Source organism: Balaenoptera acutorostrata, chromosome 1 (assembly GCF_949987535.1).
Source record: "Balaenoptera acutorostrata chromosome 1, mBalAcu1.1, whole genome shotgun sequence".
NCBI lineage: Eukaryota > Metazoa > Chordata > Mammalia > Artiodactyla > Balaenopteridae > Balaenoptera > Balaenoptera acutorostrata.
In genome coordinates this window covers 26,072,665-26,097,528 of record NC_080064.1, presented here as the reverse complement: position 1 = coordinate 26,097,528, position 24,864 = coordinate 26,072,665, and the positions used below count along the sequence as shown (strand labels likewise).

General features: G+C 39.4%; 2 protein-coding genes across 3 annotated transcripts in view; one reads left to right on the top strand and one right to left on the bottom strand.

Moving 5' to 3' along the window:
* Positions 1-24,864, bottom strand: part of ZBTB8A (zinc finger and BTB domain containing 8A) — a 58,455-nt gene that overhangs the window by 10,270 nt on the left and 23,321 nt on the right. Inside the window, exons 3-4 of the mRNA XM_007182461.2 lie at positions 2,465-3,285; positions 122-291 (exon numbers count right to left, since the gene is read on the bottom strand). Of these exons, the coding sequence (XP_007182523.1) occupies positions 122-291; positions 2,465-3,284 (990 nt within the window). The 5' untranslated portion in view covers position 3,285. The remainder of the gene's footprint in view (positions 1-121; positions 292-2,464; positions 3,286-24,864) is intronic.
* Positions 1-24,864, top strand: part of ZBTB8OS (zinc finger and BTB domain containing 8 opposite strand) — a 77,914-nt gene that overhangs the window by 33,132 nt on the left and 19,918 nt on the right. Inside the window, exon 7 of one of the 2 annotated variants that reach the window (XM_057557478.1) lies at positions 21,502-21,746. The exons of the other annotated variant lie outside the window; for it this stretch is intronic. Coding sequence (XP_057413461.1) covers positions 21,502-21,663 — 162 coding nt within the window. The 3' untranslated portion in view covers positions 21,664-21,746. Of the gene's footprint in view, positions 1-21,501; positions 21,747-24,864 lie in introns of those variants that run through there. 2 annotated transcript variants of the gene reach the window in all.

Sequence of the window (24,864 nt, the reverse complement as noted above, 5' to 3'; positions counted from 1 at the left end):
GGAAAAATTGTTTAATATTGCAGAGTTGTGTGAAGATTTTCCTCAGTGAACTAGATTATCCTAAAGCACATAAATGCATGTATTTCCTAAGAAGTAAAATGATGAAAAATCATATACATACTGTTCGAAAATGGCTACTTAGATGGTCTAGCCGGCTAAATCTTTTCCCACAAGCTTGACAGGGATAGGGCCTTTCTCCTGTGTGACAACGAAGGTGGCGCTTGAGGTCTGCCTTCCGCTTTACCACATGTGTGCAGTATGGGCACTTGAACCTCATCCTGGGCAGGTCATCTGTCAAGAGACAGTTTGATTAAATCACTGGAAAGTTCATAATCGCCGTTCTGATAACATCAAGAATCCAAAAGAGGCTGTCGAGTCCAATCTCGGAAAGGTAGGCAACAAGGAGAAGGAAGAAATTTTATAAAGACTAGATTGTCAGTGTAATCCTAAGTATAGAACTGTAACTTCAGGATTTGATATATTTACAAAGTCTGGGTAGATTTAGACTCCCACTCATCTTTTTATTTAATGGCATAAAGTCACTAGATTTAAGAAAAGCAGTAGTACTAGATTTTAAAACTACAGACACAATCCAGGGTCTTTACGCTTTCAAGTAACTTGTTTTATTTACATGGGTTTATCCCCCAGCTCTTACTTTTCTTTTAAAAAAATGTTTTAATCGTTCCACCTGGGCAGGATTCTGACTCGCAGGCATTCAGTCATAATCCCAACAGATGGTAGCATTGCCCCATTGGCTCTGCAGCCAAGCACACACACCAGATGTCTGAACCCCCTTGCTCTTACTTTTCATACAGCTGTACTGCTTTTCTTTTTATAGGTAAAAAGTGTCAAGGATCTTTAATCGTTTGTTTTAAAACTCACACATATTCAAAATGTTAGTTGTGGTTGGAGGCAAACCTCAATTTAACAACAGTTAAGTTCAGCTGTTCATTATTGAAGTTAGATTTAAATAACCTAGAGTTACAAAAGTGCAAAGCCCAAGAAAGGATAACTTTGTTGCTGTTTTAAAATGCAACAAAGATTTCTCAGTTTTGCTCTGTTATTTCTGTCTGCCTTGGTCAATGGTAGAGCGCCTCAGCATTTTCAGAAAGCTCTATAATATGATACAGTTTCATGTATTTTCATGTTAGTATCCTACAGGAAAATGTGATTAGTAAAAGTCAATCAGGTTGCCTATTATTTTTAAATGTTATCTATAACCAAATTATTTTCTAAAATTTACATGACAACCAGGGACATGTGAATATTGATTGGCTTTTAGTAATATTAAGGACTTGTTAATTTTGTTTAGGTATGATAATAATGGTATTGTAGTTTTTTTTCTAAGACTATATTTTAGGGACACATTCTGAAATATTTACACATGAAAACATGATGTCTGAGATTTGCTTAAAAATGGGAGTGGTCGGAGGCAGAGGTACAGATGAAACAAGACTGGTCATGAGTGGGACTGGGTAACGGGTGCATGGGGGTTAATTAGACTACTCTCTTTACTTTTATATATATTTGGAATTTTTCTAAAATTAAAAAATTTAAATATATCATCTAAATCTTTGTTTTCAACATCTTTATTGGAATATAATTGTCATCTAAATCTTATGCTCTGCAAGAGTTTAATTTTATCATAATTTTCCTTTAAATTCACATGTAAACTATTAAGCAAATTTGCTAACTGATTAATTGGTGGGGGGAACTGGATGATATACATTTCTAATCCCTGTTCTCTACTTTGAAACTATCAGCCTCCAATAATATCTCTGCATTTTACTAGTGTCATAAAAATGAGATGCCTCATGGTGTTGCAGAGATACAGTATCAATATTATATGTTGTATTAGTTAAGTTTTTAAAAATTATGTATTTATATCTTAATAAAATCAGATTTAGTTTAATTTCTTTTCGATACTGGGTCTGTGAACCTTTACCAATATGTATGGTTGCTCTATTTAACTTTTCTGTATAAAAATACTGCTCCTGAGTGAATACTCAGAAAAAAAAGTAAACTATTTAAAGTGAAAATATGATGTATAACTGAATCACTTTGCTGTACACCTGAAACTAACACAACATTGTTAATCAACTATACTCCAATATAAAATTTTAAAAAATAAAGTGAAAATATGTGTCTTAAGGATTGAACCATTTTACAAAAGAGCTTTAAACATTTAACAGTAATCTAATTGCCCACAGATAAGCAGGTTTGGAAATTCATGGGTTTCTGACCCTCAGAACTCTATTGTTTTGACTTCATTAAATTTATCCAGTATTATAATTTTTAAAATTTGTGTTTTATGCATAGATTTCATTAGAGAGAAGTATGACTTAAAAAAAATCACTTGTTTCAACTGCCCATAACACCTAAAAGTAAGGGCATGTTGAGATAGGATTGATTTACATCAGAGTCTTGGAACCTGATTGAGGGGACTGATTCTCTTTCTGGGTACCTGGAAAACTTCTTGATGTGACATCAGATCCTTGACCATACTGATAGCCAACAGGAGTAGAGTCCATTTCCGCATCCATTTGTGCCTGTTCTTCAGATTGCGAAATGTGGCTGGAAGAATCAGATGTTCGTGCTTCTCGTTTGCTTGACTTATAATGAGCCATTTCAGAAGGCTGTGACAACCTCAAATGTTTGGATTTTTTAATGGAATCTTTCCTTTGTTCATGCTTGGCCAGAGGCTGTTGAGTATTCCTTTGGGAGGCTGGATGGTAATTATATTTACTCCAAGATTTCCCACTTATACCTGTTCCTTGATCTGGGCTTAGGTGAGAATGTGGAGAACTGCTTTCATCTTGCCAGCCGCCGCTATAAAAAGAGGAGCGTTCTATACCATCACAGCTGGCATTTTTATCCGAAAGGCTGAAATAGCGATCCTTTTCTTTTTCACTAATGTCTAATGAAGATTTAATAAAGGTCTTACATACACTAATGACATCAGTCATCTGAAGGAAGCTAGCAGCGGACATCACTTCTATGACATTCTGACCTGTGAGAGAGAGCTTGCCGGAATAGACAAAGTCCAGGATAACTGTAAAAGTGTCAGGGGAGAAAGCCTGAAATGTCGCTGTGGTTGGCTGACTTGTCTCCTTGGAGTTCTGGGAAAGAAGCATTTTAAAGTAGCCGCTACTAGCAAATAATACATTTCGATGGGCTTTAAAGACCTTTCCTTCAACCAGAATACTGCAGTCACAAAATACATCCTGCCTGCGCTGCTCATTCAGTTGTTGCAGGAGGTGAGACTGATGAGAGGAGATCTCCATTCTAAAGAGGAAAAGACACAGTGGTTACCAAAATCGGAGTAACACTGCTTCTCTGAGCCAAGTAAAATGACTGTCAGAAACCTCTGTCCTTTTTCCATTAAAAACACTTTCTCCTTAGAGAATATCGTCTCCAAGACACAGAAGATAATGGGTTTCAGGATATCATGTAAGACTCTACTCTTAGTTAGTTACTAGATTTTTAGACAATTATTTGTTCAGTCACCGAACCTGATTGAGCATCTTCTATAAATCAGGCCTTCTGCTATATATGGTGAACTAAACAGGCTTGATTCTTGCCTCCATGTAGTTTTTAATCTAGATGGGTACCAGCTTGAAACAAATACTCATATGAAGTTATAAATGACAAGTTAAGTGCTAAGACACAAGGAGCGTGCTCTTAGTATAAAAAGGTGAACTAGTTTAGATTGGGATGGAGAGGGTTAGGGAATACCTCTCCAAGAAGTCACATTTAAGCTGAGACCTCAAAGGCGACTAGGAATTAGCCAGGTGAAGAATGAAGGGAGAAGATTTCTGATTCCAGCAAAATGGTGGTCTAGAAAGTGCTGAAACTTTGCTGTCACAAATCTCTAGAGATGCTGGTTAAAATATAGCCAAAGCTTTAAACATGTATGGCTGAGCTGCTGGGGCAGCAACATGGGCTCCGGTTTTTATCAGTAACAGAAATTGGAACTCTCTAAGGATTCAACCGTAATGAAAAAGGACTAGTAAACTTTGCCCTGAAGTCCAGGGAAAAGGCAAAGAAAGTTTGTCTTTGCAGGGCCTTGGTTGGGAAGAAAAAAATCCCTAGGTGAGATATCAAACCCAAGGTTGTGCTTTGTGAGGTTCTGGAATCCAAATTTATTTTACCTGCTTGGTGTGGGAAACCTCAAACTGAAAAATTAACATGAGAATTAGTCCTGGGCTGGTGGTGTCTGTGGGGACACCTTGCAGAAGCAAATGTCAAACTGCTCAGGAGGGAAGCTCTCAGAACCCAGGCCAGGTGGGAAATAAGCTCTGCTTAAACTGAACTCAGTCATTCCCGTCTCTGTACAGAGTGGATCATTTCCAATATTGTACCACCATGATGTCTAATATGGCCTATCGTAAAAACTCCCCTTGATTTCACATCTATTTCTGGCTACTACTCCATTTCTCTGCTCCCTTTACACAGAGTTCATTGAAAGAGTTTCTTGTCTTGGTTTTTTCATTTGCTATATTCACCTCTCCCATTCTAATCAGGTTTCCATCCCCATCCATCAAAACCCATTTTTTGAAAGATCATTAGTAACCTGCATGTTGTCAAATCCAATGGTCACTTCTTTGTCCTCATTTTACTGACACAGTGGATCACTCTTTTCATCCTGAAACACTTTGCACTTACTTGGCTGCCAGGACACCACTCCTTCATGGTTCTTCTCCTATTGCTCACTCCTCAGTCTCCTCTCCTGGCTCTTCCTTGTCTAAGCTCTAAGTGCTTTGGGATTCAGGACATGCTACCCCCCAAGATGGCACCTTGGCATATTGAATATTTTGAACGGAAGGAGTCTGCGTAAACAGCAGAAGCAGGAAGGTCACTCTGACACCCCCTCCCTTTTCCGCTGCAACAGATCACAAAACCCTCAGGTGAGAGGTGTCCACCCTACACCCAGAGGAAAGGAGCCTCCTTATCTCAGAAGACAAAGGGACGCTGAGAAGACTCTGAACAAACAGGCTTTGCTGGGTGTGCCCCAGTTTTCTAACCTTACCTCTTACTCCTTATTCTACCACATTCTTCCACGACTCTCCACTCTTCACCAAGCCTAGCATAAAAATACTCAGGTCTGTCTCTTCGGGCCTTCATTTCTTTATGAAGCCTTCTGTGTCATGTAAAATTTATATTGAGTAAATTTGTATGCATTTCTCCTGCTAATCTGTTAGTTTGATTTTAAGACACAGCCTGGAAGAAGGTCAAGGAAAATTTCTTCTCCCCTACAGCTGGAATGTCCCAGGCCTCAGGGCTCAGACCTTTCCTCTACTTATATCATTCCCTAGGTGAGCCCATCCAGTCTCATAGCTTTAAATACCATTTTACATATCTAGCCCCTGACCTCTTCCCTGAACCTCAGACTCAAATTATGTTTATCTGCATCTCCACTTAGATGTTTAATAGGCATCCTGAGCTCAACAGATCCCAAACCACTCTTAATTCATCCTCATCTTAAACCTGCCTTTCCTACAGTCTTATCCATCTCAGGAAATGGTAACTCCATTCCACTTATTTAGACCAAAAACATGAAGAGTCATCTTTGACTGTGTGCTGTCAGCTTTACCTTCAAAACAAATCCAAAATCCTACCACTTCTGTGCTACTGCTGTTACCACTTCACTCCATCACCTATTATCAACAGCCTCCTAATTAGTCTCCTTGCAACTTCAGTCTAGTCTGAATACAGCAGCCATGGTGACGCTTCTGAAACACGAGTGAAATCATGTTACCTCTCTGCACAAAACCCTCCAAAGAAAGGTTCCCCACCCAACCCCAAAGTTCTTCTCATGACCTACACCATCTGCATCCTGCCCCTCCTGGTACCTCTCTTCCCGCATCTCTTCTGCTCTACCCCTCACACACTGCAATCCAGCTCCAAAGACCTCTGCTTGTTCCCAAACATTCAAGGCATGTTCCTGTCATGCAGCCTTGTACTTGCTATGCCTTCTGCTTGGAAATGCTTCCTCCAGATATACACATAGCTCACATTCTCACATTTTCTAGGTCTCTGCTCAAATGTCACCTTATCCTTTACCATTTCCTTAACCATTAGCCAGGTGAAGAATGAAGGGAGAAGATTTCTTCTCCCTTTACCATTCTTTTTTTTAAAAATCAATTAATTAAAATAAATTAATTTAAATAAAGGCTTTCCTTTACCATTCTTTTTAAATTAATTAATTAGTTAATTTTTGGCTGCGTTGGGTCTTCATTGATGTGCGCAGGCTTTCTCTAGTTGAGGCAAGAGGGGGCTACTCTTCGTTGCAGTGCGCAGGCTTATTGCAGTGGCTTCTCTTGTTGTGGAGCACAGGCTCTAGAGCGCAGGCTCAGTAGTTGTGGTGCATGGGCTTAGTTGCTCCGTGGCATGTGGGATCTTCCCAGACCAGGGCTCAAACCCGTGTCCCCTGCATTGGCAGGTGGATTCTTAACCACTGCACCACCAGGGAAGCCCCCTTTACCATTCCATGTAAGAACCTCCTCCCACTCTCTGTCCCCTTACTCGTTTACTCTTTGTTTTCTCCTACTAGAATTTAAGGTCCAAGAGAGCAGAGTTTGCCTGTTTTGTTTACTTATATATTCCCAGCTCCTTGAACAGCACTTGAGCAAACAATAGCTGCTCAATCAATGCTGTTGAATGAATGAGTCAAAAATATTAAAAGACACAAGGAAATTGTTCTTTATAAAGAAGAATCAGCAGGCATAACAAGCAGGGAATTAGAACCTCAAGAATTTGAGAAAAATAGTACAAAAATCTAATAGGCTATTAAATAAGTATGTTTAAAATGATCAAAGATAAAAGGTGATGTAGACTAGCACATAGTTATAAGCACAGACACTAGAACCAGGTAGCCTGATTGGAATTCTAGCTCTATCACTTAACTAGCTGTGTGAACCTGGGCAATGTATTTAACCTTTGTATTGCTGTTTCCTTAACTGTAAAGTGGAACCAAAAATAGCACTTATTTCATAGGATTATTGTGAGGATTTAATGAGTTGATGTACATATACCACTCAAAACAGTGTTTGGCATGTAGTAAGTACTTCACAAATTTTAGCTATTCTCCTTTTATTATTATCCATAAGAAAAGGGAAAAAAAAGAAGAGGTAGGTTTGAAGAGGAATCAAATGAATTTAATATATGAAAAATATAAGTAATGAAATTAAAACACCTCATGCTGCAAGATGAGTGCCCCATCTGCAGTCTCATGTCCATATTCCTGGCAGGAAGAAGACAAAAAGACAAAAGGCAACTACCAGCCCAGTCTATCTTCTTTTTTATCAGAAAAAAAAAAAAAGTTCTTCCAGATGCCACATCCAGGGGACTGACACTTGCAACTCAATGGCAGGAAGAAGACAAAAAGACAAAAGGCAATTACCAGCCCGGTTTATCTTCTTTTTTATCAGGAAAAAATATAGTTCTTCCAGATGCCACATCCAGGGGACTGACACTTGCAACTCAATGGCCAGAATCATGTCACCTACTTTTTAGGTGTGCACTCCCACTAATGGTATATATCTATTTCTACTTCTCAATTTTTGCCAACACTTAATATTATCAGACTTTTAAATTTTGCCAATCTTATGGATATGCAATGGTATGCTATTGTTTTTATCTGTATGGACTGAACAACTTTTAATGTTTGTTGACCATGATTAAGTGAATTTCCTTGCTCATTACAATGTTGTCAAGTAACACTGAATAACAACTAACCACAAAAACAATGTTATACAATAGTATTTATTTAGCTTAGTGCCTTTGGGTTGGATGGGGCAGCTTGTCTGAAGTGGCTATGTTATTACATGGTCTTACATCTTCCTCCTGGGAATAGTGGGCCAGCCCGGACAATTTCCTCTCATGACAATGGCTGAAGTATAAAAGCCCAAGTGGAAATACATGAGGTCTTTTAAGGCTTAGGCTTGTAACTGCCACACTGTCACATATTCTAATAGACCAAAGCAAATCACATGGCCAAATCTAAAGTCATGGGGAGAAGAAATATCCTCTGGTCTGTTAGTGAGAAGAACTGCAAAGTCATACAACAAAGTGTGTGAATGTTGGTAGGGGGTAATGAACTGGGGCCAATAATGCTATCTATACAATATCCTTTCTTATTTGTAAAACTGGGTTATCTTTTTCTTATTGATTTATAGGTATCCTTTATATATCCAACATACTAATCCTTTATCAGTTATATGCCTTGCAGATATCTTCTCTCATCTGTGGTTTGTCTTTTTAACTCCATTAAAGGTAGTTTTCATTAAAAAGCAGCTTTCAGTTTTAATACAGTCAAATTTATCAATCTCTTAAAGTGTTTTCTCTATCTTGTTTAAGAAATCACTATCTCAAGGACATAAGGATATTTTTTAAAGTTCTGTTTTTCTCTTTTAGGGCTTTAATCTACTATTGATTTTGCATATGGTATTCTAATTTTTTTTCATAGAGATAATCAATCTTTCTGGCACTGCTTATTGAACAGCAAATCCTTTCCCCACTAATCTGTAATGCTACCTCTGTTATACATCTAGTTTCCATAAATTCATGGATCTATTTCTGAGCTGTCTGTTCAGTTTAATTTGTCTATCTCTCTGCACCAATACGTCACAGCTTTAATTACTAAATCTCTAAAATGAGTTCCCCCACCTAGGTCTTCTTCAAATAACATTAAAAAAAAAATTCTGGGGACTTCCCTGGTGGTCCAGTGGGTAAGACTCCATGCTCCCAATTCAGGGGGCCCAGCTTCGATCTCTGGTTGGGGAACTAGATGCCACATGCATGCCACAACTAAGAGTTCACATGCTGCAACTAAAGATCTCGCACACCGCAACGAAGATCCTGTGTGCTGCAGCTAAGACCTGGTGCAGCCAAAATAAATAAATAAATAATTTTTAAAAATTCTGATTGTCTCTTTGTTCTTCTATATAAAAATTAGGATAAGCTTATCAAGTTTCACTTTAAAAATATCCTATAGGGATTTTTTTCTGGAATTGAATTTATAGATTAATTTATGGGAGAACAAACATCTTTATAATATTGAGCCTTATCATCCATGAATATGGTATAATTCGCCACTCAGTTAGGTCTTCTTTCATATTCTTCAGTTATGTTCCCTTATTTTCTTTAAGATCTTGCATGTTTTTTGTTAGATTTATTTCTGTTGCTCATAGGTTTCATTGGTATAGTGAATGGGATAGCAGGCTTCATCAGCTGAATGGAAATGCTGCTAAAATTTTACCACTAAGAATGATATTTAGGAGCAGGAGCAAGAAAAACTACAATCCTGCAGCCTGTGGAACAAAAACCACATTCACAGAAAGATAGACAAGATGAAAAGGCAGAGGGCTATATACCAGATGAAGGAACAAGATAAAACCCCAGAAAAACAACTAAATGAAGTGGAGATAGGCAACCTTCCAGAAAAAGAATTCAGAATAATGATAGTGAAGATGATCCAGGACCTCGGAATAAGAATGGAGGCAAAGATCGAGAAGATGCAAGAAATGTTTAACAAAGACCTAGAAGAATTAAAGAACAAACAAACAGAGATGACCAATACAATAACTGAAATGAAAACTACACTAGAAGGAATCAATAGCAGAATAACTGAGGCAGAAGAACGGATAAGTGACCTGGAAGACAGAATGGTGGAATTCACTGCTGTGGAACAGACTAAAGAAAAAAGAATGAAAAGAAATGAAGACAGCCTGAGACCTCTGGGACAACATTAAACACAACAAGATTCGCATTATAGGGATCCCAGAAGGAGAAGAGAGAGAGAAAGGACCAGAGAAAATATTTGAAGAGATTATAGTCGAAAACTTCCCTAACATGGGAAAGGAAATAGCCACCCAAGTCCAGGAAGTGCAGAGAGTCCCATACAGGATAAACCCAAGGAGAAACATGCTGAGACACATAGTAATCAAATTGGCAAAAATTAAAGACAAAGAAAAATTATTGAAAGCAGCAAGGGAAAAATGACAAATAGCATACAAGGGAACTCCCATAAGGTTAACAGCTGATTTCTCAGCAGATACTCTACAAGCCAGAAGGGAGTGGCATGATATACTTAAAGTGATGAAAGGGAAGAACCTACAACCAAGATTACTCTACCCAGCAAGGATCTCATTTAGATTTGATGGAGAAATCAAAAGCTTTACAGACAAGCAAAAGCTAAGAGAATTCAGCACCACCAAACCAGCTCTACAACAAATGCTAAAGGAACTTCTCTAAGTGGGAAACACAAAAGAAAAGGACCTACAAAAACAAACACAAAACAATTAAGAAAATGGTCATAGGAACATACATGTCGATAATTACCTTAAACATGAATGGATTAAATGCTCCAACCAAAAGACACAGGCTTGCTGAATGGATACAAAAACAAGACCCATATATATGATGTCTACAAGAGACCCACTTCAGACCTAGGGACACATACAGACTGAAAGTGAGGGGATGGAAAAAGATATTCCATGCAAATGGAAATCAAAAGAAAGCTGGAGTAGCTATACTCATATCAGATAAAATAGACTTTAAAATAAAGAATGTTACAAGAGACAAGGAAGGACACTACATAATGATCAAGGGACCAATCCAAGAAGAAGATATAACAATTATAAATATATATGCACCCAACATAGGAGCACCTCAATACATAAGGCAACTGCTAACAGCTATAAAAGAGGAAATCAACAGTAACACAATAATAGTGGGGGACTTTAACACCTCACTTACACCAATGGACAGATCATCCAAAATGAAAATAAATAAGGAAACAGAAGCTTTAAATGACACAATAGATCAGATAGATTTAATTGATATTTATAGGACATTCCATCCAAAAACAGCAGATTACACTTTCTTCTCAAGTGCGCACAGAACATTTTCCAGGATAGATCACATCTTGGGTCACAAACCAAGCCTCAGTAAATTTAAGAAAATTGAAATCATATCAAGCATCTTTTCTGACCACAACGCTATGAGATTAGAAATGAATTACAGGGAAAAAAACGTGAAAAGCACAAACACATGGAGGCTAAACAATACGTTACTAAATAATCAAGAGATCACTAAAGAAATCAAAGAGGAAATCAAAAAATACCTGGAGACAAATGACAATGAAAATACGACGACCCAAAACCTATGGGAAGCAGCAAAAGCAGTTCTAAGAGGGAAGTTTATAGCTATACAAGCCTACCTAAAGAAACAAGAAAAATCTCAAGTAAACAATCTAACCTTACACCTAAAGGAACTAGAGAAAGAAGAATAAACAAAACCCAAAGTTAGCAGAAGGAAAGAAATCATAAAGATCAGAGCAGAAATAAATGAAATAGAAACAAAGAAAACAATAGCAAAGATCAATAAAACTCAAAGCTGGTTCTTAGAGAAGATAAACAAAATTGATCAGCCATTAGCCAGATTCATCAAGAAAAAGAGGGAGAGGACTCAAATCAATAAAATTAGAAATGAAAAAGGAGAAGTTACAACAGACACCGCAGAAATACAAAGCATCCTAAGAGACTACTACAAGCAACTCTATGCCAATAAAATGGAAAACCTGGAAGAAATGGACAAATTCTCAGAAAGGTATAACCTTCCAAGACTGAACCAGGAAGAAACAGAAAATATGAACAGACCAATCACAAGTAATGAAATTGAAACTGTGATTAAAAATCTTCCAACAAACAAAAGTCCAGGACCAGATGGCTTCACAGGTGAATTCTATCAAACATTTAGAGAAGAGCTAACACCCATCCTTCTCAAACTTTTCCAAAAATTGCAGAGGAAGGAACACTCCCAAACTCATTCTATGAGGCCACCATCACCCTGATACCAAAACCAGACAAAGATACTACAATAAAAGAAAATTACAGGCCAATATCACTGATGAATATAGATGCAAAAATCCTCAACAAAATACTAGCAAACAGAATCCAACAACAGATTAAAAGGATCATACACCATGATCAAGTGGGATTTATCCAAGGGATGCAAGGATTCTTCAATATACGCAAATCAATCAATGTGATACATCATATTAACAAATTGAAGAATAAAAACCATATGATCATCTCTATAGATGCAGAAAAAGCTTTTGACAAAATTCAACACCCATTTATGATAAAAACTCTCCAGAAAGTGGGCATAGAGGGAACCTACCTCAACATAATAAAGGCCATATATGACAAACCCACAGCAAACATCATTCTCAATGGTGAAAAACTGAAAGCATTTCCTCTAAGATCAGGAATGAGGCAAGGATGTCCACTCTCACCACTATTATTCAACATAGTTTTGGAAGTCCTAGCCACAGCAATCAGAGAAGAAAAAGAAATAAAAGGAATACAAATTGGAAAAGAAGAAGTAAAACTGTCACTGTTTGCAGATGACATGATACTATACATAGAGAATCCTAAAAATGCCACCAGAAAACTACTAGAGCTAATCAATGAATTTGGTAAAGTTGCAGGATACAAAATTAATGCACAGAAATCTCTTGCATTCCTATACACTAATGATGAAAAATCTGAAAGAGAAATTATGGAAACACTCCCATTTACCATTGCAACAAAAAGAATAAAATACCTAGGAATAAACCTACCTAGGGAGACAAAAGACCTGTATGCAGAAAACTATAAGACACTGATGAAAGAAATTAAAGATGATACCAACAGATGGAGAGATATACCATGTTCTTGGATTGGAAGAATCAATATTGTGAAAATGACTATACTACCCAAAGCAATCTACAGATTCAATGCAATCCCTATCAAATTACCAATGGCATTTTTTACAGAACTAGAACAAGTCATCTTAAAATTTGTATGGAGACACAAAAGACCCCGAATAGCCAAAGCAGTCTTGAGGGAAAAAAACGGAGCTGGAGGAATCAGACTCCCTGACTTCAGACTATACTACAAAGCTACAGTAATCAAGACAATATAGTACTGGCACAAAAACAGAAACATAGATCAATGGAACAAGATAGAAAACCCAGAGATAAACCCACACATCTATGGTCAACTAATCTATGACAAAGGAGGCAAAGATATACAATGGAGAAAAGACAGTCTCTTCAATAAGTGGTGCTGGGAAAACTGGACAGCTACGTGTAAAAGAATGAAACTAGAATACTCCCTAACACCATACACAAAAATAAACTCAAAATGGATTAAAGACCTAAATGTAAGACTGGACACTATAAAACTCTTAGAGGAAAACATAGGAAGAACACTCTTTGACATAAATCACAGAATGATCTTTTTTGATCCACCTCCTAGAGTAATGGAAATAAAAACAAAAATAAACAAATGGGACCTAAAGAAACTTCAAAGCTTTTGCACAGCAAAGGAAACCATAAACAAGACGAAAAGACAACCCTCAGAATGGGAGAAAATATTTGCAAATGAATCAACGGACAAAGGATTAATCTCCAAATTATATAAACAGCTCATTCAGCTCAATATTAAAGAAACAAACACCCCAATCCAAAAATGGGCAGAAGACCTAAATAGACATTTCTCCAAAGAAGACATACAGACAGCCACGAAGCACATGAAAAGATGCTCAACATCACTAATTATTAGAGAAATGCAAATCAAAACTACAATGAGGTATCACCTCACACCAGTTAGAATGGGCATCATCAGAAAATCTACAAACAACAAATGCTGGAGAGGGTGTGGAGAAAAGGGAACCCTCTTGCACTGTTGGTGGGAATGTAAATTGATACAGCCACTATGGAGAACAGTATGGAGGTTCCTTAAAAAACTAAAAATAGAATTACCATATGACCCAGCAATCCCACTACTGGGCATATACCCAGAGAAAACTGTAATTCAAAAAGACACATGCACCCGAATGTTCATTGCAGCACTATTTACAATAGCCAGGTCATGGAAGCAACCTAAATGCCCATCGACAGACGAATGGATAAAGAAGATGTGGTACATATATACAATGGAATATTACTCAGCCATAAAAAGGAACGAAATTGAGTCATTTGTTGAGATGTGGATGGATCTAGAGACTGTCATACAGAGTGAAGTAAGTCAGAAAGAGAACAACAAATATCGTATATTAACGCATGTATGTGGAACCTAGAAAAATGGTACGGATGAACCGGGTTGCAGGGCAGAAGTTGAGACACAGATGTAGAGAACAAACGTATGGACACCAAGGGGGGAAAACCGCGGTGGGGTGGGGATGGCGGTGTGCTGAATTGGGCGATTGGGATTGGAAAAACAAAAAAAGAATGATATTTAGGACTTCTCTGGTGGCGCAGTCGTTAAGAATCTGTCTGCCAATGGAGGGGACACAGGTTCAATCCCTGGTCCAGGAAAATCCCACATGCTGCGGAGCAACTAAGCCCATGTGCCACAACTACTGAAGCCCGCAAGCCTAGAGCCCGTGCTCCACAACAAGAGAAGCTACCACAGTGAGAAGCCTGTGCACCACAACCAAGAGTAGCCCCCACTCGCCGCAACTAGAGAAAGCTCGTGCGCAGCAACAAAGACCCAATGCAGCCAAAAATACATAAATAAATAAAAAATTAATTATTTTTAAAAAATATTATTTATTATTTATTAATTTTTGGCTGCGTCGGGTCTTCATTGTGGCACTCGGGATCTTCGTTGAGGCATGCGGGCTCTTCGTCGCGGTGCGTGGGCTTCTCTCTAGTTGCCGCAGGCGGGCTTCTCTCTAGTTGTGGTGTGCAGGTTTTCTCTCTCTAGTTGTGTCGCACGGGCTCCAGGGCGCGTGGGCTCTGTAGTCTGTGGCACGCGGGCTCTCTCGTTGAGGCATGTGAGCTCAGTAGTTGTGACATGCGGGCTTAGTTGCCCTGTGGCATTTGGGATCTTAGTTCCCTGACCAGGGATGGAACCCCCGTCCCCTGCATTGTAAGGCAGATTCTTTGCCACTGGACCACCAGGGAAGTCCCGAAGCTGTAGCTATTTAAAAGCTGTTACTCTAATTGTTTCAGTGGATGCTTTTGTTTACCAGTCTGTTATGTAATTTCCCTTCTGTTTATTCATTATTCTATTCCTATTACTCCCCCTACTCACTCAGTACCTTTTTCTGGTAATAACTCCTCAACTTTTCTTAAGAGGATCACCCCTTCACTTTCGTTCTTATGGTTTGGGAGATACTGACTCAACTCATCACTCCAGAGGTCAACTTGTGACCTAGACCTGGCAAATCAGAGCACTGCATTCCCATGGCCAGTTACTGGTCTGGGGATGGACATGTCAAACAAGGCCAGAAAAAGAGGTTCAATCAAAGCAAATCTTAGCATTTTTTATTGGAACGACCAGAAAAGAAGACCACTCTTATGAGGATGTGAGCCTGGAGCTATAGTAGATTTTCTGCCACCATGAGGAGAGAGCCTACATGAGAAAGGACCAACATTGAGGAAAGCAGAGCAAAGAAACAGAAAGGCCAGATCCTGTCAACATCATTTTTCCCTAGACCAGAGGTTTTATGGCTGTGCAGCATGGTATGTGGGATCTTAGCTCCCCGACCAGGAAGAACCTGCAGCCCCTGCATTGGAAGTGTGGAGTCTTAACCACTGGACCCCCAGGGAAGTCCCGGTCATTCATGTCTATAAAGGGTCAGATAAGAAATATTTTAGGGCTTGTGGGTGTGAGAATGTGATTTATAATAAATATATATTTTGGAGTTTGTCCATGGTTCCTGGCTCACGGCTCCCCAAACCCTTGGAATTTCCTAAGCAGTAAGAGCAATGGGAACATCTTTTGTTATAATATTTGGCCTTTTGTCCTCAGTTCCTGAAATCGCATCAGAGCCATAAAGGTGAAATGGACATCTTGTTATTATGAAAAGCCCCTTTCAACCATAACTGAGTTTATGTTAATAAGGTGACTTTCAGAAGTCCCCTAAAGATTGGAGGAGGTTGCCAGGGAAACCAATCAGTGGATTAGATTAATTAGATTAGAGGGTTGGAACTTTCAGTCTCACCTCATGACCTCTGGAGAGAGAGGCTGGAGGTTGAATCAATCACCAATGGCCAATGATTTAATCAATTGTGCCTATGTAATGAAGCCTCCATAAAAACCCAAAAGGACAGGGTTCTGAGCTTCCAGGTTGGTGAAAGAGAACTCATCCACTTGCCAGCCCTAAACTCCACAGGGACAGAAGAAGCTCCTGGATTCAGCATCTTGCCCTATGTATCTCTTCATCCAGCTGTTGATTCATATCCTTTAATACCCTCTGTAATGAACCAGTAGTCTAGTAAGTAAACTGGCTTCCTGAGTTCTGTAAGCCACTCAGCAAATTAATCAAGGAGGGGGTCCTGGGAACCTTTAAAACCAGTTGGTCAGATGCACAGGTAACAACCTGACTTGTGACTGGCATCTGAAATGGAGGCAGTCTTGTGGGATTGAGCTCTTAACCTATGGAATCTGATGCTATCTCCAGGTAGATAGTACCAGAATTGAGTTGAGTTAGTGTTGAGAGAATTGCTTGGTTTGGGGGAAAACCCCACACATCGTAGTGGGCCATAGATCTCTCTCACAACTACTCAACTTCACCACTATATTGCTCAAGTCAGAGCACAAAAGCATCTAGACAATATGAGAAGGAATGGGCATGGTTGTGTTCCAATAAACCTTTATTTGCAAAAACAGACACAGGCTCCTTTTGCTAACCCCAGCCCTAGACCCAGTCATGGCTTAGGCTATATCTGTCCTTGGACTTTTCAGTTACTTGAGCCAATACATGTCCTTTTCCTTAAGCCAATTTGAGTTGGCTTTCCTTTTAACTCGTAACCAAAGAATCCCAATCTATGTTATATCTGAAGATTCTGAATTCTTTGGTAACTTTCATCTATTAGTGCAACTTTTCTTTAAAATCCATTCTTAACCCAGAAAGGAATCAAAGTTGGCTTCATAGAGGAAAGATTAATTGATGTCCAAGTCACTGCCAGTTCTTTTTCAGACATAAAAGTGTTACATAAACACAAATTCTATTCTTAAAAGATTTAATAAAAAGTTAATTCCTTGCGGGGGAAACAGATTTTCTTTTTCAGTTTAAGTTTCAATAAGAATTTGCTTTCCAGGCAATTTGTAGACATTTGAAGTGAGCGTCTGCATTGTCAAGAGCTGCAAACCGCAGTCACTTGGTACAAATTTAAACAGGCTCCTCACTGAGAGGTGATAGGGAGTGGGGGGGGGTGTTAACAGTGCAAGTAAAGTGGAAAATTACCTTCTCCTGACTGCAGAGACTTGAGCACTGCCTGTGACAAGCAGAAGAAACAACAGAGGACCTCTGAAAAGGCTGAGAGCTGTGGGGAATGACTTCAGCAACGGACTGCGTCAAAGGGCAGTCACACGACTCTTCCCTAATGTGAAATACCCCAAGTTGGCAGCTGAATTCCTAGTGCTATATACTCTTTTTTTTTTTTTTTTAATAGGGTTTGTTGGGTTTTTTTAAAATAATCTTTTATATTTATAATGTAGTTACTTTTATTTATTTACTTTTGGCTGTGTTGGGTCTTCGTTTCTGTGTGAGGGCTTTCTCTAGTTGCGGCAAGTGGGGGCCACTCTTCATCGCGGTGCGCGGGCCTCTCACTATCGTGGCCTCTCTTGTTGCGGAGCACAAGCTCCAGACGCGCAGGCTCAGTAGTTGTGGCTCACGGGCCTAGTTGCTCCGCGGCATGTGGGATCTTCCCAGACCAGGGCTCGAACCCGTGTCCCCTGCATTGGCAGGCAGATTCTCAACCACTGCGCCACCAGGGAAGCCCAACTCTTGAAAATATAATTTCAAGATAGGATTGAGAGTGAGTGCCAGGGGCTTAATGAAAAGACTCCAATAAATAAAAGGGAAAAGGCAATTCACACACACACACACACACACATCTAGGTAACACACATATGGCAGGGAGGAGAAAGAGAACAATCAAGGATGACTTCAAGCTTTATGGCCTGAGTACTGGCAAAAGGGACTTGCCATTTGTTGAAATGGGACAGACTGGGAGAGAAACAGGTTGTAGGGGGCTGGTATCTGGAGCTCAATTTTGGACATACTAAGTTTAACATGTCATGTTATTTATCCAATAAGAAATAAAGAGTGGGCAGCTGGATATATGAGTAGAGTTAAGGAAATAGGTCCAGGCTGGGGATATAAAATTGGGAGTCGTCAGCATATAGACGGTATTTACAGTCATGAGATTAGATGTGATTACCAAAGGAGGAGGCTACATAGAACAGAGACGAGTCCTTGGCAGTCCAACATTTAGAGAACAGAGAGATGAAGAGGACCAAGAAAAGATACCTGAGAGGAAAGCCAGAAAGACAGGAAGAAACATCCTGGAGGTGAAGAAAGTGTTTCAGGGAAGAAGGGGTGATCAACTCTGTTAGTTTTGGTAAGATGAGGACTAAGAGTTGACCACTGGGATTTATCGGTGGTGTGTGTGTTAGGGTGGGTTTAAGGGAGAATGGAATGAGAGAAACAAGCACACACAACTCTTTTCAAAGAGTTTTGCTGTAAAGGGAAAGAGAATAAGGGAGGAAAGTGGGGTCAAGGCTGAAGAAGAATCTGAATATTTTAGAAAGAAAAAAAATAACTGAAGAAATAAACTTCCAGATGAAGCAGGAAGGGATTGAGAACACATTAAAATGGTTACTGTTAGAAAGGATTAGGGAGGGGTGGGAGAAGAGGGTACCCTCTTTGCAACAGGAAGAGAGAGTGAAAAAATGTACAGATATCTAAGAGAAGGAGGTGACATGGGAGCTCATTACAGATGCCTTTGATCTCTAAAATATCACTATTTGTGAAAATGATGAGGATGGGGGAAATGTGGTAGAATTACAGTAGTTAAATGCAAAAATGTATAGCTGATTTTTAATCTACTCTGATTTATACTTTTCACTCAAATCACAAGATTAAAGTATCACAACATAAGCTGAGCTTAAACTATAGTAGATACTCAATAAATATTCAGTGGATTTGTACTGGTGAAACTGTTTCATTGCTAGACTATAGCAATTGACAGGCAGGAAAAGTTGCCATTTTTCCTTAACCTACCCATCTATGGCTGAATAAGTTTGTTTTTTGCTCTTGTCAGGAAGCAGGGCTTTCATAACTAAGGCAACAGATTTTGGTTTCCGTACTGATCATTTTTACCTATGGTTTACCTATTTAAGCCAAACAACTGTCCTTTTGTATTCTGCTCTGTTCTGATGGGTAGCGTCTGGGGCTGAGAGTCTGCAACTTCATGACCCAGGATCTTTCATCAGTTAACTTTCTGTAGGATATGCTAAATGGGTCATAATGGATATCAGAAGATCAGGGGAAGAGAGAAATTTCCAGCTTCTAGCTCTCACAGTTGCTGGTGTTTGTTTTAATAGTAGCAGGATGGGAGGATTCTGGACAGCAGCTCAGGCAGATGCAGAATCTTTTTGGTGGTTCCAATTCTGATCGAGGTGGCAACTCTTCAGCAGATCTAAAACTGTGTCTCCAAAGGTCCAGCAAGCAGTATATGCTTGTGGGCTCAGCTTTAAGGGCAGGTGGACTCTAAGCCCTTGTGATTAGCAGCTTGTCACCTCTGAGTATCATTTCCTTCTTTCTTTTTGTTCCTCTAGACCCCATCCTCATTTGTGCTCTTCTAGGCCTTCCCACACCCTTGTATTGGGTTGGCCAAAAAGTTCATTTGGGTTTTTCCGTAACATGTTATGGAAAATAATTTCGTGTATTATATTATCTCTGTCTGGAATATCTAGAATGACTCCCATTTTCTGGATAGGACTATATAATCTTGGTGACAGAAAAGGTTCCAGGAAATAGACCTCCTAAGCTTGAACAGAGTGATGGCCTTGCTGCCAATGGAAAATGGAGATGTAGTAGCACTATGATTACCTACCTCCCTTATCACCTGTGTTTGCTTAGGATGAAGTCCTATTGAAGGCAATGCTATGGGAGATGAAGTGTAATTGCTGCCTTTCCTCAGCTCACACATATGGTTCCAAAGTGAGTTCCCTACAACAAGTTGACTGAGGAAGAAAAAGTTAAGGCCGATTTAGAGATGGTTTTGCACAATATGCCGGCACCAGCTGGAAGTGGATAGTTGAAACATCACAAATCCCATCAGGAGTGTCCCTGAAAGATTTTGGGAAGGAAAGTCTCCCCAGTGAGCATCTGGTTGCCCACTCTGCATAGAGAAAGAGATAGACACAGGTATAGATTTTACCCTGATTCATGGACAATGGCTAACAAGTTGGCCAAACAGTTAAGGATTTAGAAAGAACCAGACAGAAGAACTGGTGACCAAAAGGCATGGGGCGGGAAGAGGCAGGTGGAAATATCTCTTGGAATGGGCACAGGGTAAGAGACGTTAGTGTCTCACGTGAATGCTTAATAAAGGGTACCCATTGCAGAAGAGGCTCTCAGAGATCAGGCAGACAAGATGACCTGTTCTGTGGATGTCAGGCAGCCTCTTTCCCTAGCCACCATGAAGCTTGCTGTATACTCCATCACCCAGAAGCAGCTTACCTGATAAAATGGTGGAATAATCAACTGAATATTCCATTATGGCCCCGTAAGAGAGATGATACCCTGAGAGATTGGGGTGCTATCCAAATGGATGTGGTATATAATTTTAGCCACTGACCAATATAGATGCTATTATTTCCATAACTAGAATACTCACTTCTAGAAATCAAGGGATGAAAGTGGCAGTGCCTCCTTTCACTTTTACCTCTAATAGCCCACTTACAGAATTCTTGCTTTCTGTCCCTACAGAGGTCTTATCTCTCAAAATAGGAATGTTGCCACCAGGGAAACATTGCATGCTTCCACTAAATTTGATCATGACTGACCTAAAAGAAGAATGAACATCACCCATTTTGGGGAAACGATGATGGTGTCATTCTTTGTATGAAGGATAGTTGCATACTGGAAAGCAGACTCGTGAACTTGTTTAGAATTTTAAATATGGGAAGAGTGGTATATGTGGATGCCATGTAGGCAAAGAGGGTGGACTATATTGGTCATTTACCTGTTGTCTCTCAGTTCAACACCTGCCATGCTCTACTCTACTCTCTACTGATGTAACTAGAATTCTGCAAATGACATTTCCCAGGCTTCCATCCTTGCAGCTGGCTTCCTGTTAGAGTCTATCAGTAGGAGGCACCAACAGGAGATCAGTAAAAGGAAAAAAGTTTCCTGCTTTGGGCAGTGAAAATGCAGCAATTTCTGGTGGCTGCTGGCTGTTGGCGTAGCAGCAGGAGCAGGTGATTCTGGACTCCAGTAGACTTTCCAGCCTTTGGACTTTCCCTCTCTGATAGAAGTGGTCCCTCTCTGGCAGATCCAGAACGACTGTGACAGCAACTCCAACTGCACAGCAGCCAGCACAGACTTGAGAGCTCCAGCTCAGGGGCACAGCAGCTTCTGATCTATGATTGGAATTCTTTTTTGTTGTTGTTTTTAAACATTTATTTATTTAATTTATTTTGGCTGCTCCAGGTCTTAGTTGCGGTACACAGACTTCTTAGTTGCGGCATGTGGACTCTTAGTTGCAGCATGCATGCGGGATCTAGTTCCCTGACCAGCGATCGAACCTGGGCCCTCTGCATTGGGAGCGTAGAGTCTCACCCACTGGACCACCAGGGAAGTTCCTATGATTGAAGTTCTTCTAGCTCCCCTGGCCCCTTTTTTTCCTTTTGCTATTCCAGCCCTTCTTAAACTTTTGGAAGCAATTTCATATATTAAACTTCTTCTCTTTGAAATGCCCAGAGTGGTTTGTTTCCCTGAGGAGACCCTGACTGATAATATTTCTAGTCCCTAAAACAGATGAATCTAAAAAAAGGATCTATCCTGAGGCTTGCCCTTCTGGACAAATGATATAATCTTCCCTCTCAGCTTCTCTCTTAACTTTTACTTCTTACAAACAACCATAGTCAATAGAAACTGCGTTTATTTTGTTGTTGTTATTGTTGGTGCATTGTTTTTGTCATTAACTTATTTAAGCAAAATTTTAAACACTCACCAAAGTAAAGCAGATAATACATGGAACACTTGTGTATTTATTACCCAGCTTTAACACTGATCGATTTTGCTAATTTTGTGTCTTGTATCTGCCTCCATTTTCCCCCCAGAATATTTTAAAATAAAATCACAGGCATCAAATCATTTCACCCATAATATTTCCTGTGTACTTTTTACATGAGCCTCCTTCCATTTCTGTAATTACAGTTGGACCTCTGTTATCCTTTGCCTGCACAGGACCCCTTTCTCTTCCTCAGCATAGGATTCTTTTTCTTTTGGGAACTGCCTTCCACAATTTGGTGATGCTGTTCATCCCTTTGCCTTCCTGACTCCATGGACATATGAACTAGACTCGTCAGTCTGAGTGTGTTATGGAAGCTAGAGAATAAAGGTCTCACTACACAAGGGCATGGGCCTTAAGGATCGCATGAGCCTAGAACTGCAAAAAGTTACCTTCAACAACTGGGAAAGCCCACCTAAGAATGATGCTAACACAGAAGAAAACTAGATAAAACTGTTTCAGAGAGAGTCCTGATGATATTATTTTAATACCTGAATCCAGCTGTGCCTAAAACCAAAGCTCCTTCTGGATTTTTAGTTATGTGAGCCAATAAATTTCCTTTTCTGCTTAAATTTAAGTTGGATTTCTATCATGTGTGACCAAGAGTCATTTATTCCTAATTTGTAACACTCTCCAAGCCTGCAGCGATAGCCCATTCATGAATACTCTATTTAGCAGGGAGAACATATTTCTATAAATGGGAACGTTAATAGAATCAGTGCAATTAAGGTCATCATATCACTAAAGCATAGTTTCTGGTGTTGCTATTTTGCAGTTATTTTTTCCCTTCATATTCCCTGAAATCCTGGTATGCCTCCAGGCAAAGTATTTTCCAACTTTGTTCATTCAGATAGTTGTGAGTCATTTCTTCTCAGGCTACAGTAATTCCTATGATAGCTTTCATGATGTCAGAAGTCTTCCACCAATCTCTAATTAACAACTGATCAGTTTTTTAAAAGTGTTTCCCTGGTTTGAACCACTGTAAAGTATCGATTTTAACATCCAAAGTAGTATTTTTGTTTAGTACTCTTACGGTAACTTTAGCTTTAACACTTGTGACAAGTTATTACGGGTCAAAATCATTCGGCAGAACATGAAATAATGACAGAAAGTGAGACTGTGGCATAGAAACACAAGTAGATTAGTGAGGCCCCTCAAACTCAGGAACATACCATCTGCTAAATCAGCTCTCTTTAGCGCTAACTGTATTGACTGGCTGAGTGGTTATTTTTTAAATGCATTAACCACAATTCAGTACTGTATCAAATTTATAAATATGAACACATACAGAGATGAAAAGCACTATAATAAATTAGTGCTCAAGGAGTTATGTCTATAATGAAATTTCTTTCATGTTTAAAATAATCTAGGTTCTAGCTAATAGTAGGCTTTGAAATCCCAAACTTCCCAGAAATTACTTCATAAAAAAGACTAAAGCAGTTGGCTAGAGATTGGGGCCTTCACATTCTCATTATAGGCCCAAAGATCCAGCTTTTGCTGAATTCTTATATGCCCAAGGATTGTCTCTGGAATACAGACAAACCAGGGATACTATGCTAACAGAGGTAGAATATACTCAAGGTTATATCATACAATTGCCGAAACAGGACATGTGGGAATATTGCTAAAGAAGCATGAAATCAATACCCAATCTTTTACTATCATATCCTATCAGTTAAAATCTAATAATTCCTCTATTCTAATCTGAAGCACAGTAGTAGGTCATGACTTTACAATTTTTTGCTATTATAAATAATGCTGCAATGAATACCTTTGCACACAGATCCTTGAGCACTTGTGAAATAATTTGATTCCTAGAAGTAGAGTTGCTTAGTGAGTACAGACAGATTACCTTCCCAAAACACTATATCAATTTAAATCTTTACCAACATGAAATGACAGTGCCCTTTTCCCCCAACACTTTCATTAACTCTGGATATTATCTCTTTAAAATGCTTCCCTTCTACCCTTAAGGAAAAATACCAGGGAAATATCAATACTATTATTTAACATTGTCCTGGAATTACGAGCCAATGAATTAGGCAATATAATTAAAATATGAATATTGGAAAAGATGGAACGGTTATTGTTATTGCAGATATTATATATCTTTAAATGCAAAAGTAAAATTAGAAAACTATTTCCTAAAGTAAAATTCTGGGCTTCCCTGGTGGCCCAGTGGTTAAGAATCCGCCTGCCAATGCAGGGGACACGGGTTCGAGCCCTGGTCTGGGGAGATCCCACATGCCATGGAGCAACTAAGCCCTTGCGCCACAACTACTGAGCCTGCCCTCTAGAGCCCGTGAGCCACAACTACTGAGCCCACGAGCCACAACTACTGAAGCCCCCGCGCCTAGAGCCTGTGCTCTGCAACAAGAGAAGCCCCCACGATGAGAAGCCCGTGCTCTCCGCAACTAGAGAAAGCCCGCGCACAGCAACGAAGACCCAATACAGCCAAAAATAAATAAATAAATAAAACTTTTTTAAAAATAAAATAAAGTAAAATTCTTGGGCTCTTGTCATGTTGGAGTAACTGGTACTAGACTTGGCCTTCTGCTATAAACACTTAGAAAACTGGACAAAATACATGAAAAAATTGTCTTCAGACAATGAAAACAGGGCAAGTGAGACTGATCTCCGAGAAAAGGAATCAAATGAGGCAGCCTATTATCACTTTGGCTTTCTGGATTTTGATACAGGGAGGGGAAATCAAACTGGATTGAACAGACAGAGGTGGTATTCAAGAAGGCTGAGGTGCCTGGCAGTTGTGGGGCAAAGTA